The following is a 16,214-nucleotide window of genomic DNA, read 5'->3' on the forward strand; positions in this document are numbered from 1 at the left end:
TCTTTAAACAAAAAGTGTTGAAACAAGGGCTTCGGTAAGCAGTTAAAACGAGTAAGGAACCTTACAAAAGCATTCCCTGTGCTTCTTAATAAATTTTGTTTTCAAATTTTTTGATGAATAGGCATTCTTTGAAAAGAAACAAAAAGCGCGTTAGAGCGGGCCCCTGCGTGGACCGGCCCCTGGTTCCGCGGAACCATGCTCAGTACGCCGCTGGAACCACTCTGCAGCGCTACTCTGTGGATCCACAAAGTAGCTTCCGATGATTAGCCGTAAATTCTTAAGTAAATTAAACATGCCATTCCAGACGAACGATAGTGGCCAGCCACTGTCGACGATCCTGGCCACTGTTACGTCCATTACAAAATCATTGGGACTGCAAAGTCTCCTGTTTCAGCCACTTTGTGGATCCACAGAGTAGCGCTGTAGAGTTCGTCTGTTTTTAACCAAGGAACAGAACAACAAAGATGACTTGCTCGAAAAACATTAGTCCCTGATACGATAATTCCAACATTGTGGTTCACATGCTTTATACATATACAGAAAATTTAGGAACACATCTTTCACCACACGTCGTCTTCTCACCCTTGCACAACCATTATGCATTCACAAACATCATGAAAATTCATCAATACATCATATATCATCGAAAGATATAATAATTTTCGAACAAAAAACCAGAAACAAAATAAATTAAAAAAATAATTATGATAAAATTGAAGAAGAAGCGACAGATAAAATAATACCAGTAAAATTCTAGAGAAGTCAACAGAAAGGGTCAAATAAACTGCTCGTCAAAAGTTAGGGATATAGAAAATTCTGCTGAATTTTCATAGTAGATTTTTTCGTGAACAGATTAACGGATTCCGCCAATTTTTTTTATTATTTTAGATTTTTCTTTAGTATTTACACAGTTATGCAAAGCTTTACTCAAACTTTTTTTTTGTACTTATACCGGGTGGAAGAAAAGAAATGTTTTTCTTATGTTAAGTTTGAGACGCCCTGTAGGGTGGACAAGGTATAAATGTGAGTATACATCGAAATCGTATTGTAGTCTTATGTTGTGTGAACATGCTTTTCAGTGAAGATCATTTTTGTCCTTCAAAGTTTATTAAAAGTAACGAAAATGAACAATTTTCCTACGGGGCGTGACGTTGTAAGCAACCTTTAGCGTCTATTGGAGACCACCGGCTAAATAAAATCAAAATTGCAATATAATTTTGACGTAACATCCGGAATAGATAGACACCACAAGAAGAAAGAAGACTGAAGAATTCAAACAAATAGACCAGGGCGCATCTGTAAAAATATTAGTACATTTGGACGTTGAGAGGTGACTCAAATTTTTTTGCAGAAATTGCTTGAAAATAAATCAAATAATAATATTTGAGTTATCCTCCCTCTCAAGAAGGTCCGGAACATTGTTTAAATAATCAAAATGTCAAAAAATTAAGGAAAAATTCGAATTTTTTCTTGGTTTCTTGATTATAACTTTAAAAGTATTCATTTCCGAGAAAAGTTGTACTGACATAAAAGTTGTGTAATTAAATTTACTATAATATAAAATTGACCAGAAATTTAAAAAATTGTCACCCTTGTTGCAAAATAGCAATAATTGTGAAAAACCATACAAAAACAAGTATTCGCATTTTACGTTTTTCAACCATTTACGCTACACTTAGGACCTTCATATTTCACCTTAAAAAACTTTATGACACAGTAAAACAATACTGTAAATTTCATTAAGATCGGTTCAATATATTTTGCAAAATAAATTTTGCAATCCAGCTTTCGTAAAAAAAATTCATTTCTTCAAAATGTTACAGGACTGAAAATAAAGCAGATAGCAAGTTGTAAATATTATTTGCATATAGAAGTGTACTGTACCTTTCATTTGCAATTTTGCAAAATTAAAATCGATTAACACCACGGCGTCAGGAATTTTTTTAAATAAACATTAATTATTAGTGCTACGCGCAGGACAGCGGATAGTTTGCTCTGATTGGGCATTCCAATGACCTTTGATAATGATTGATACATTTTAATTTTTATTACATTTCGATATATATAAATAAATTTGTTTATTGCAAAATAAAAACACATACCCTATCCTTTGAAATAACACTTTTATTAGCAAAAACTTTCTTTGTTCATATATTTTAACTTAAATAATAAAAGTTTATTATTTTTAAACATATGCAATTGTTTAAACAATATTTCACAAACAATTATAAAATTAGTTTGATTTTTGTGGAATTAAAATATTAAAATACAACAAAATATAGAGTAAGAAAATAATATATTAGATAAAGATTGAAATAAATTTTTGTTGGAAATCAACTTGTGTGAATCGAACACCGCTGTCCTGCGCGAAGCACCAAAAATTATTGTTTATTTCAAAAATTTTCTGACGCCGTGGTAATTAATCGATTTTAATTTTGAAAATTGCAAATGAAAGGTACAGTACACTTCTATAAACAAAAAAAATTTCAACTTGCTATCTGCTTTATTTTCAGTCCTGTGACGTTTTGAAAAAATGAATTTTTTGTGCGAAAGCTGGATTGCAAAATTTATTTTGCAAAATCTGTTGAACCGATCTTAATGAAATTTACAGTATTGTTTTACTGTATCATAAAGTTTTTCTGAATGAAATATGAAGGTCCTAAGTGTAGCATAAATGGTTGAAAAACGTAAAATACGAATTCTTGTTTTTTTATGGTTTTTTCGCAATTATTGCTATTTTGCAACTAGGATAACTATTTTTTAAAATATTAACCAATTCTATATTATAGGAAATTTAAATACGCACCTTTTATGTTAGTACAACTTTTCTCGGAAATGAATACTTTTAAAGTTATAATCAAAAAACGAAGAAAAAAATCGAATTTTTCCTTCATTTTGAGAGGGAGGATAACTCAAATATTATTATTTGATTTATTTTCAAGCAATTTCTGCAAAAAAATTTGAGTCACCTCTCAACGTCCATCTCAAAACAGATGCGCCCTGGACTAAAATAAGATAGTTCCTTTTTTATTATTTTCCATATCATCATATTGTTTATATTACTTATTGAAAAAGTTTGTATTAATCTAATCCTATTTGGTTTACACTTTATCTTATAAAATGGACTTGTTTTATACGAATTTATATCTATTTGCCATTTTATTATTATTTCTGGTGAAATACATTTGAATAGTGAATTTTTCTAATTTAAATAAATATATGTACATAATCAAAATATTATTTATTAGTTGTTAAGTAATCATTTAAATAAAATAAATATATACGGTTGCGTTAATAATTTCAATATTTTTCATCAGAAATGTTCTACTTATTGGTGATGGGGTTTTTCTAGATAATGGTGACGTGTGCATATGTGTGTGCATGTAAATAATATTAAACTAAGGAAACATAAACAAAATATAAAAATATGTAGTCTAATTAAAAATAGATACAACAAATATTCAGGACAAATATTAATATTTAGATTAAAAAAGTAGCTGCAAGAAAGTGAGAACTTATTCTATGAAGAGGATGTGTAGGTACATTAAAATAGAAGAATATGGGAGAGACAGGCACACAAATTACTAAAAATTTGCACATGTAAGTTTTGATTTCTAAATTAATTATTATCTAGCGATATCCCAAATAAGCAATAGAAGAAAAATAATGTATTCTAAAGAAGGAAACACAAAAATGAGAACTATAATAAAATCAAAATATAGATGCACTAGAAATAAACAGATCAAGACACGTTGAATGTTACTAGGGGCACCCCCGAATCATGATTTACAATGTATACACATTGTAATTCATGATTTGGGAGTGCTCCTCGTAACATTCAACGTGTCTTGGTTTATTTATTCCTAGTGCATCTTTATGGTCATTTTAGTATAGTCTAGCAGATAATAAAAGTAATTAATACTTAAGGAAATATTTTAAATAAGAGGATAAAGTGAACTCATTTGATAATCTCACAATAAAACACTGAAAACTTTTGTTTTCTATACTTCCACAAACTTTATTATTTACAACTATGTGACTACAGCTGTTTCGGCAGAGTGCCTTTCCCAAGTGATATAATTTACAATGTGTTTGCCTTTTTAAGTCTCTAACTGAAGAGGTTGAGGAGTGGGGAGCTGTTTGTCTCGAGTTGGTCATTCAGAATTATATCTGTATTTTTCAGTTTATTAATTTCCATAGATTCTAAAAAAGATAGCTTAAGGCCTTTATCTTGGATATGCAGAATTTGAAACCCTTCATTGAAAGAATGATTATGATCTAGAAGATGAAGTGCGTATGTAGAAGTGTCTGTTTTTCTATTGTTGAAAGCCCTTTTGTGTTCTGCTATCCGTTTGTCAAAAGTTCTGTCAGTTTGACCGATGTACGTTTTCGGACAGTCACCACAAGTTAGTTTGTACACACCACTCTGTAGTTGCTTTCTCTTTCGGCTTTTATTGTTCTTAATATATTTGCTTAATTTGTTGTTAGTTCTGAAAGCTGGTATTATTCCTTTCTTTTTTATGTATCTGGCTATTTTTGTTGTTATCTTGCCAGTATATGTGAGAGAGCAGAAGGTACTGGGTTCTTTCTGTGGTGGTGGATACACTAATTTCAGGGCTTTCTTATGGAGTTTTTGATTTAAAATTTTGTTAACTGTTCGTTCGTTATAGCCGTTGTTTACTGCTATTTGTTTAATGATGTTTAGTTCTATCTCGAAGTTATTTTTTGTCATGGGAATTTCTGTCAGTCTATGTATCATGCTATGGTAGGCTGCTAATTTGTGTTGTGTAGGATGGGATGATGAATTGTGTATAGTTGTGTCAGTATGGGTAGGTTTATGATATACGGAGAACTCATGTTTGTTGTGTAGTCTGGTAATCGTTACATCTAGAAAGTTTAGGGAATTATTCTGTTATGTTTCTATTGTAAACTCAATATTACTATGAAGTGAATTAATGTATGATAGAAATTGGTCAAGTTGTCTGTTAGTTCCTGTAAAGCATACTAGTATATCATCCACGTATCTCCACCAATATAAAAACTGTTTAAATACGGGATGTTTAGAAATTGTTGTTTCAAGTTGGTTCATAAATATATCTGATAGTAATGGGCTTAGAGGATTACCCATAATAAGTCCTGCACTGTTGTTTGTGTATATTTGATTATTGAATTCAAAATAGTCTTGATTTATGCAAATTTCAAGGAGGTGTAAAATTTCAGATGCAATGATCGGATTTGTACTATTATGGTCTAAAAGATTTTTAACTAAACTATTATGGGTAATCCTCTAAGCCCATTACTATCAGATATATTTATGAACCAACTTGAAACAACAATTTCTAAACATCCCGTATTTAAACAGTTCTTATATTGGTGGAGATACGTGGATGATATACTAGTATGCTTTACAGGAACTAACAGACAACTTGACCAATTTCTATCATACATTAATTCACTTCATAGTAATATTGAGTTTACAATAGAAACAGAACAGAATAATTCCCTAAACTTTCTAGATGTAACGATTACCAGACTACACAACAAACATGAGTTCTCCGTATATCATAAACCTACCCATACTGACACAACTATACACAATTCATCATCCCATCCTACACAACACAAATTAGCAGCCTACCATAGCATGATACATAGACTGACAGAAATTCCCATGACAAAAAATAACTTCGAGATAGAACTAAACATCATTAAACAAATAGCAGTAAACAACGGCTATAACGAACAAACAGTTAACAAAATTTTAAATCAAAAACTCAATAAGAAAGCCCTGAAATTAGTGTATCCACCACCACAGAAAGAACCCAGTACCTTCTGCTCCCTCACATATACTGGCAAGATAACAACAAAAATAGCCAGATACATAAAAAAGAAAGGAATAATACCAGCTTTCAGAACTAACAACAACTTAAGCAAATATATTAAGAACAATAAAAGCCGAAAGAGAAAGCAACTACAGAGTGGTGTGTACAAACTAACTTGTGGTGACTGTCCGAAAACGTACATCGGTCAAACTGGCAGAACTTTTGAGAAACGGATAGCAGAACACAAAAGGGCTTTCAACAATAGAAAAACAGACACTTCTACATACGCACTTCATCTTCTAGATCATAATCATTCTTTCAATGAAGGGTTTCAAATTCTGCATATCCAAGATAAAGGCCTTAAGCTATCTTTTTTAGAATCTATGGAAATTAATAAACTGAAAAATACAGATATAATTCTGAATGACCAACTCGAGACAAACAGCTCCCCACTTCTCAACCTCTTCAGTTAGAGACTTAAAAAGGCAAACACATTGTAAATTATATCACTTGAGAAAGGCACTCTGCCGAAACAGCTGTAGTCACATAGTTGTAACTAATAAAGTTTGTGGAAGTATAGAAAACAAAAGTTTTCAGTGTTTTATTGTGAGATAAAATGAACTTCCATCGAGTAACGGTCGAATCCATCAATCATTTGATAATGTTTTTTCATGTTTTTTTAAAAATTATCATATATATCAACAATGCTTGGAACACTAAACTTCGAGTTCAATGGAAGGATTCATCAATAGTTTTGAAAGAAGCGGATAGTTAAAAATACAATCCAAAGAAGCTGCCTTTATTTTACACAAAGAAACAAATTGTATCGCAAGTTCTATACTTTTTCTTTTTTTCAATTAGGTATTTGCTGCATTGATATGTTAACATCAAAGTTGGCTCATAATTTTCAAGAGGCATCTAGACTTCTATGTTGATCCCTGTGTCTATGAAGTCTTGCCATAGGCGTAACCAGGATGATCCTAAGGGGGGGGTTACAACTACCTGAAAGGGGGGGTTACAACTAGTGGAAGGTCTCTGAGGGCTATGGTGTTAAGCGTATAGAGCTCAAAGTACATCCCAATGGGGGGGGTTACAACCCCCAAAACCGCCCCCTGGTTACGCCTATGAGTCTTGCAATTTCTTTTAACCTCCTGAGAAACCTTATTTAGATAAATTGGATTCTAGAGGTAACTCTTTACTTTTTGTATCCTTACCTAGGCTATCACATTCCTGTAAGGGTGTAGGTGAGTTCATTTTCTTATAAAGTTTTATCATTGTATCGTCTCTTAGTCTCTTGTCTTGTTTTTCAATGTTCTGTCATTGGGATATTGTGGTTATTATGGTAAATTTATCTGCACATGCCATAACTTTGATCTTTTTTGTATATATTTTCGTTTTTACAATTCTTACCCACCGGAAGACAGCCCTTTGTAGCTCAGAATTTTGGATTATTGGCTGATCATCGGCAAAAAGTATTGTTTTCATTTGTGTGGGACATGAAGCACAATCTGGTATCGGAACTCGAAACGAGTTTACACCAGCAGGAAGTCACCATTACTGCATTTTTAGACATAGAAGGTGCATTTGTACCTTCATCTAGTCAGTGTATAGTGTATAGTGCACTGATGTGGAAGAAAATGAACAACACAATATGCAAGTGGATTATTTAGATGCTTCAAGACAGAATAATATCCACAGATACATATGCAGGTGGCATAAACCAACGAAGGGGTGTCCTAAAAGGGGTGTATTGTCATCAACATTATGAAATATAGTCGTTGACGACCTGATTCATGGGTTTAGCAGCCGAGGAATCTGAGTCCAGAGTTTCGCGGATGACATTGTAATATTGACGGGAAAAATTTCTGTATCTACTGTCGCGGATCAGATGTGATATGGCTTTCGCTAAATACAGAATTAGTATCTGAACAGGACCCTCTCTCTGAATATTTCCAAAACTAATAACCTTTACTAATAAGAGTGGACTGAGTGAGCTGAAACTATTTGTGGAAGAACTAGAAAGAAACAGTGATATCAAGTATCTACGGGTAACTCTCGATTCCACTCAATTGTAGCACTCATGTTAAAAATAAAACCTGTAAGTAAGAACCAAAGGTAATCTGTTGGTTATACACATCACTGTTACGACCGATAGTCTTTAGAGGCTATCACACGTCTCCTTCCGCTGGAATATTTCATAGGTACCATTTATGATCATTCTGAGATTTAACACAAACAAACCTGGAGGTCGAATTATGTATCGAATAGCCACACAAATACTACTGAGACTACACTTGAGGAATCCATTTTTATGATGAACTCGGATATAACGACACCAGAACTAATCTTCACTGAGACGAGTAACACAATTATACCATCTAGAGAACAAACAGTCCCAAATAATAACGATGACTTAACCCTTATCCGGGCAACACATTTTATTTACGTAACCGGGCAACTCGGGTCTGTTGGGCCCACCACTGTTCTTGAATGTACTATTAATATTTAACCATATATTTCTAATATTCTTTTTTGATTTTTTACTAAAGTTAAATTTAAATTATCTAGATTAAAAAAAGGTGCTACTACAGTATGCGGTCTACCTCGAGGGTGCGATCTACCTGAAGGATTTGCACAAAATAATGAAATGCAAGAAAACTTTTGTAGAAAAAATATTTATTCACATAATAGTAAATAGTATTTCTGAAAGTTTTGGTTGACTTGATTCCACACATCACGTATTGCTGCTAATTTGTCGTTCATTCTTCCTTCACACCTCGTGTCCTTATCGTCAAATCGAACAAATCTTAGCATATTTTTGAATCGTTTTAACCCCATGGTAGCTTTAAATATAGTAGGTCCATAAAACTTACTCCAAAGTATATCTACATTATGGATTTTGGCACTAATGTGCCCTGTAATTAGTAGTAGTCCAATAAAGGCATATAGCTCTGTAGAGTCGCAATATTTCCAGCTCTCTATCCCCAGGACTTTTTCGCCTTCTTTATTTGTACACTTCACTACTTCGTTCATAATTTTCTCGTCCACAAACAAACAAATGGAATCAACAGGATCATCTACACTTTGACCAGGGCTAACATTACTTTGTGCACTTTGCTTTTTATTATGTATTATGTCGTATGATCGCATACGTCCTGTCGGTTGTGGTTGACTTTTCCAGTTAATTCCATCCTTAGTTTCAAAAATTACACACTCTGAAATCTGGGAACTTGTAGCTACACATTCTTCTTCATTATCACTCAATACTACTTGCTGATCATCCTCTTCACTTGCTTCCGAAAGATGATCTTCAATTTCAGAGTCACTTTCAATGCCACCTACTTCAGGAGATTCTTCATCATCGGAATCCCATAAATTATTAGCAATATCTTGCAGTTCTGCAGCTGATAATGGTTTTCGGAACATTTTATTCACACTATCTACTTTCACTGTAATTCAATCTAATTTTAGGAGCTTAGTTGTCGACACTAACATCGATATCAAACGACTGATAGCAGATGCATTATTTATTTCAAAATATGTATAGGTACCTACTTAGCAATATTATTGCATTTCAACAATGATTATTAGTTTTTAAAATTCATTTAGAATAGATATAACACCTATTATAAGCATCTCTTTGATGTTCACATTAAAGTGACGTTTACATTGTTTGTTACACGTTTATACTTTATTATTGGATTTCCGGAATCATAAAAGTCGTTTACATGATCCACAAAAACATTACCTGACTGCCAGATTAATTTCAATAACAAAGATTTAGACTTTAGGTATAAATACAAATAGGGTCCGACGGGCCCGTGTTGCCCCTTTACGTGACAAAATTTTTTCGACGCAATAATTTCAAAAATGATAATGAATATTTTGAATAGCTCATGACTATGTTGAAGGAAACATACTTCTAAACAAATTCAGTGATGCATAAAATTCAATAAAAAATTTTTTATCAGTTTATGATAAAAGAATTAAATGGCGTCTCGGGCCCGTTGGAACCACCTTGCCCGGATAAGGGTTAATATGGTTCAATAATAGATCAAAAACTGCTCATGTAATTGGATCAAGAGTCCTTTTGGGCAGACATGTAATTATAATAAATCTTAAAGCCTAGGTCAATATACAACTGGGTTTTAAGCTGAAGTTTTTGCTTTGGTGGCTTGCATTGATGAAATCATGAATGGAGTACCGAAAGCAAAGAGAATCGTAATTTATACAGATAGTTCTGGCAGTAAGGAACCCACTCGCCAAATCAAAAACAAAGATCTCCTCAAAAACCTGGCAAAAGATAATAGAGTGTCTTTAACATGGATAACGGGTAATGGAGGGGTAGGATGGGAATAAACAAGCAGATTTATTGGCAAAGCAAAGCTCGAGAGAAACCTTTGTATGGCCAGAACCATTCTGTGGCATCATAAAAAACAAATGGAGAGCCACTCAAGGGCAAATCCAGACTAAGTGGATAATTAAGAATATTGATAAAAACTACCAGACAATTTGACGAACCTCAATAATCAAGAGAGTAAAAGAGAGAAGAGAAACCTTTGTATGGCCAGAACCATTCTACTTCATCATCAACAGAAATGGAGAGCCACCCAAGGGCAAATCCAGACTAAGTGAACAATCAAAAATATTGATAAAATCTACCAGACAATTTGATGAACCTCAATAATCAAGAGATTAAAACCGTCACCGAAATTGTGACTGGACATTTTCGTTTAATAAACCTTTATAAACTCGGTAAGGTGAATGAACAATGATGTAGAAAATGCGAAATGGAAGAAGAGACCAACATAAGACAGGAAGAGGCCACTGAAATGTTCTAAGTAATGTGAGGCAGCAATTCACTGGTCAACTGAGGATTGAACCAGAAGAGATCCTAAAACTACCAATCATGAAACTGTTGGTCTTCGTCGAGGCCACATGACTTATTAGAGTTTAATGGAAAAAACAAGATGGATTAACGAGTCTCGCCTGAACTAAGAATAGAAACTGCAATGATGATTGTGAATAGTCTAAACAAATAAGGAGTATAGAGAATCGACAGTACATTAGTAAAATAGGTAAACAACACGACATTTAGCTGTTGACCAATGTTTTCTACGATATCAATATGATGAAGAAAAAATACAATTGAGATCATGGTCGACGTGCGAAACAAATTATTATTTAAACACAGTAAATATCTCATTTATTCAAGGTAAATATCAACAAGTTTAACGCGTATTTAATGCAAATTATTATCTTATATAATTTTTTCGTAGAAGTTAAGCTAATGCTCTCTTAAAAGGCTTATAGTCCAGGCTGCATACTCGCCTCCGTTAGATAAATTATTCCGATTCGTTTTTTTTTTTCACATAAGCTTACTCAAAAAGAGGTCCTTATAACAAAACCACAGGGTGCCAGGCGGTACCGTGGTCGAAAAATTGTTAAACAATTTTTTTTTAAACAAATTCAAAAAATCAATTTTTTCACTTCGGACAATTGTTTTTAGAGTTATTCTTTGAGTTATTCTGAGAAAAAAAGGTCTGTTGTGAATTTTCTCTAAAATTGATTTTGTCGAGTTATAGGCGATTTAAAATTAGTAAAACGCGAAAATGTCCATTTGTAAGGGTTAATAACTCGGTTAAAAATTATTATTATGAACGTCAGAAAGTGACCAAATCAAAATTTAAAGCCCCCACTACAGGATCCTGAAGAAATTTTTGTCATTATTTAATTACAAAGCTGTTATTTTTAATCATTAAAAATCTAAGCGCGTATAGAGGCGGCCGTCCAATGGTGCATCTCTCTCGCGGACGGCCGCATCAATACGCGCTTAGCGCTCATTGTTATTACATAATTAAAAATAACAGGTTTGTAATAAAATAATGAAAAAATTTCTTCAAGATCTTGTAGTGGGGTTTTAAACTTTGATTTGGTCACTTTCTGACTTCCATAATAATAATTTTTAACCGAGTTGAACCCTGAAAATAGCCATTTTCGCGTTTTTCAAATTTTAAATCGAGTACAACTCGACAAAAACCAGTTTTAGAGAAAAATCACAAGAGACCTTTTTTGCTGCGGAAAATAGAACAAATAATCTAAAAAAAAATTTGCTCAAAATAAAAAAATTGATTTTTTGAATTTGATTTAAAAAATTGTTTAAACAACTTTCCAACCATGGTACTGCCTGGCACCCTGTGGATTTGTTATAAGGACCTATTTTTGAGTAAGTTTGCCCAAAAAAAAACGAATCTGAATAATTTACCTGGCGGTCCAATAGTGCATCTCTCTCGCGGATGGCCGCCTCAATGCGCGCTTAGCGCTCATTGTTAATAATTAAACATGACAGCTTTGTAATGAAATAATTTTATTTTATCTTATTTATCAACGGGCAATCCCCCAATTAAAATACAGTATAAACAATAATCACAGGAGATTTATAACCTAACCTAAAGCAAATTTAAAAATTTTAATCATACAAACTAGGAACATTGAATAACAAACATTAACAAAAAATGTACGAAACACAAGGCTATCAAGTTATCACACACAGTTTTTAAGCTGAGCTTTAAATTCATTTGGAAAACTATAACAATCTAAACCTTTCGAATATTGGTTAGCAAACCTAGGTGTTCTGGACATGAAGGAGTTGTGTCCGTAGTTATAGATGGGGTCTAATATAAAATGGTTGATTTAGCCTCGTTTGTCTACTGAGAACATGGAGGCTAATTTTCTCCAATAGTTGAGGACCAAAATTATTGGAGTGTAGTATATTATAAGACAATGTGAGATCCTTATGCATGCGTTGGATTTGGAGAGAGGTTATGTTGAGAGACTTTTCTATATTAGAATAGTTAATTTCATCAACCCTCTGGTTTTGTTTAAATGCAACAAATGTTAAGAACTTATGTTGAACTCTCTCGATAGCTAGAATATGGGTGTTATAGTGTGGAGACCAAACACATGAACAGTAATCTAGGTGAGGTCTTACAAGTGAACAATACAATATTTTTATGGATGGGATATTTAGAAAGTCTTTAGCACAACGTTTGATAAACCCTAAAAGTTGAAGTGATTTTGAGACAATAGATGAGATATGGGGAATGTAGGATAAGTTGGAATCGAGTACAACACCTTGGTCTTTTATCTGAGATACAGAGTCTAAAGGACAATCCTTAATAGTATAGATATGATTTGTAGGAGTTCTATTTCGACCAAAAACCATTAAGTGACACTTTTTAACATTAAGTTCCATTCCGTTGCTATCACACCAATAGCTCGACCGATCCAAGTCAGATTGTAATTTTTGACAGTCACCATCATTCTCGATTTTCAAATATAATTTTAAATCGTCAGCAAACATTAGGAAAAAAGCAAAGTGGAAACAGGAGGTAATATCATTAACATAGATATTGAATAGAAGGGGTCCCAGATGTGACCCTTGCGGCACTCCTGAAGGTACTTTAATTTCAAACGATTGAAAACCCTGAACGCGTACTATTTGTATTCTTTCAGATAGGTAGGATAATAACCATTCTAAAAGTTCACCCTGAATACCCAGACCTCTCAACTTAATGATTAAAATCTTGTTATTTACCCGGTCAAACGCCTTTGTAAAGTCTGTGTATACAGCATGAACCCGGAAGCCGCCTTCAGGAGATTCCAAAAGGAAGTCGGTAAATGTCAATAAATTAAGTTCAGTGGAGCGGCTAGAGAGAAATTTAAATTGCTTATAATATTGCAAATAATGACAAAAATTTCCACAGGATCTTGTAGGGGGGCTTTAAACTTTGATTTGGTTACTTTCTGACTTTCATAGTAATATTTTTTGACCGAGTTATTAAGCCTTCAAATTTAAATCGCGTATATCTCGACAAAAATCAATTTTAGAGAAAAATCACAAGAGATTTTTTTTCTCAGAATGGCCCAAAGAATCTAAAAACAATTTGTTCGAAGTGAAAAAATTGGTTTTTTGAATTTGTTTAAAAAAACTGTTTAAACAATTTTCCGACCGCGGTACCGCCTGGCACCCTGTGGATTTGTTATAAAGACTTCTTTTTGAGTAAGTTTCTGCAAAATAAAACGAATCGGAATAATTTACCTAACGGGGGCGAGTATACAGCCTAGACTAATATACGGTTCCTCGAACCAATAATAAATTGTAAAAAACAACTTATAACATTAACAGAATTTATAACAAGCTTTATATCACGTAAGTGCTAAAAATAAAATAACTAATTCAAATAAAATATATACTTATATCTTACCATCTCTTAAATGGGACTTTGACTCATAATTGCACACAACAATATTTTCAGCGACCGAAAAAGCCGCTAACGATAAAAAGATCACTGATAAAGTTAACGAACCCATCGTCTCTAAGTTCTTTGATAGAACTGACAACTTCTATTTCTTTGCTTCCGATTTTGTACACAGTTTATTTAATATGTTCACCAATCACAGCTAGACTTTAATAAATTAAGGTGATTTCAGAATAATCCGAGTTGTTGCCGTGACATTGAGAGGATAAGGTCACTTTTGTTTACTGGTAATTTAATTTAAAAATAATATTAAAGTTTGTGATAAAAGTTATCTTAAATGTTGTGGTCACAATAGACTATGCTTCTAGATTTTTCCTTAACATAAATCTCAACGGTTTATCTGCCAGTTCCCTTATTAAACGCTTTTCTTTACTTCAATAGTATGCATCAAATCTTTAAACGTTTTGCAGACATATGCATTCGCTGGAACAATACACGAATAGTCATTAATTGTTTAAATAAAAAAAAACGATTTTAATGAATAATGCTTAAATTCTCCTGTTTTTTACAATGTAGAAACTTGAAACTTTTACGGATTGTAGCTAATGATATGAACTATACACAATTTCACTTTTTACGTTAATGGTTTACGTTATGCTTCATAAATAAACAATAAAGTTTCAAATTTTGAACGCTCATATATTTGTTTATATATAAATTGGCGTTTATTCGTTTCAAATTTCAATACGATACGAAACAAAACTTCAACTTATCACCAATATAATTCCTGTCATTTGACACGTTCTTCGTCTTGGACTCATTAAAATGCCCAGTTGGTGATAAATAAATGGGTGTATCATGCAGAGAAATCAGGGGAAGCCGTTTTGCAGAATCTGGTGACGAGACTCGAAAGGAGTTTACCTACACCAGAAAGACATCGCCTTTGCTGAATTTTAGACGTCGAAGGTGCATTTAAGAATACCTCTATCGAGTCAATATATAGTGCACTGATAAGAAAAAAAACAGTAACACAAGTGCAAATAGCAAATTCAGATGCTTCAGAGTATAGTATTATCCATACGTGTGAAGGTACCGTAAAGCTTAGAGCAACTAATGGATGCCCTCAAGTAGGTATCTTGTCACAAATATTATGGAATATAGTCGTTGGTGACCTGATTAATGGGCTTAGCAGCAGAATTAGCAGCTAAGGGTCCAAGGTTTTGCAGGCCTTATATTGTTTGTCTTAGTACGATATGTCCTTCATTATATTATAGAGAATTCATATCTAAAAGTGAACCTCTCTATGAAATCTTATAAAACTAAACTCTTAGTCTTTACTAATAATAGAAATCTTACTGGACTGAGTGAACTGAAATTATTTGGGGAGGAACTAGAAAGAACAAAAGCTGTCAAGTATCTAGGGGTAAGCCTGGATTCCAAATTGAATTAAAAAAGACACACACACCAAATAAAAACTGTAAACATATTCTCAACAACCTGGTAAAAGACAATAAAGTATGTTTAATATGGGTGCCGGGTCATAAAGGGGTGAATGGTAATGAAGGAGCAGTACATTTATTGGCAAAACCTCTATAGGTCCAGAACCATTGTGGGCATTCCCAAAGATGCTATATCCAAGGATGGATGTTTAGGGCTGATTAGATAGATGAAAAGAGAGATTAAAAAGGACTCCGAAATGTTGACTAGACGTTGTTTAAGAAAACTATACAAAATGTAAAGTGAATGAACTGTTGTGCAGAAAATGCGAAATGAAAGAAGAGACTGCCATACATAATACATATCCTATGCCATTGGAATGTGCAAAGTTATATGATGTAGGAATTTACTGATCCACTACGGATTGGACCCGAGGAGATCCTGAAACTACCAATAAGAAAAATGTTGGCCTTCGATGGGGCCACAGGACTTATTGGAGTTTAATGGAAAAAAACAGGGTATGGTACAAAGTACAAAAGTCTTATGACTAGGTACCAGAGGTTAAAGTGTCTCGCCAGAACTAATAATAAGAAGAAAACTATTGACACTGTCCACTTTATCATCATCAAATCAAATAAGGCATCAATGATATCAAATTCACTGGAATTCTGAAGTGCTACATTGCTTTGTACCA

The 16,214-nt window shown here is 33.2% G+C and overlaps 1 protein-coding gene across 1 annotated transcript in view; it reads right to left on the reverse strand.

The window, feature by feature from the left end:
• Positions 1 to 14,363, reverse strand: part of LOC126887096 (chitinase-like protein Idgf4) — a 40,870-nt gene extending 26,507 nt beyond the window's left edge. Inside the window, exon 1 of the mRNA XM_050654432.1 lies at positions 14,090 to 14,363. Within this exon, the coding sequence (XP_050510389.1) occupies positions 14,090 to 14,195 (106 nt within the window). The 5' untranslated portion in view covers positions 14,196 to 14,363. The remainder of the gene's footprint in view (positions 1 to 14,089) is intronic.
• Positions 14,364 to 16,214: the final 1,851 nt, after the last annotated feature.

The sequence above is a fragment of the Diabrotica virgifera genome, chromosome 6 (assembly GCF_917563875.1).
Source record: "Diabrotica virgifera virgifera chromosome 6, PGI_DIABVI_V3a".
Lineage (NCBI taxonomy): Eukaryota > Metazoa > Arthropoda > Insecta > Coleoptera > Chrysomelidae > Diabrotica > Diabrotica virgifera.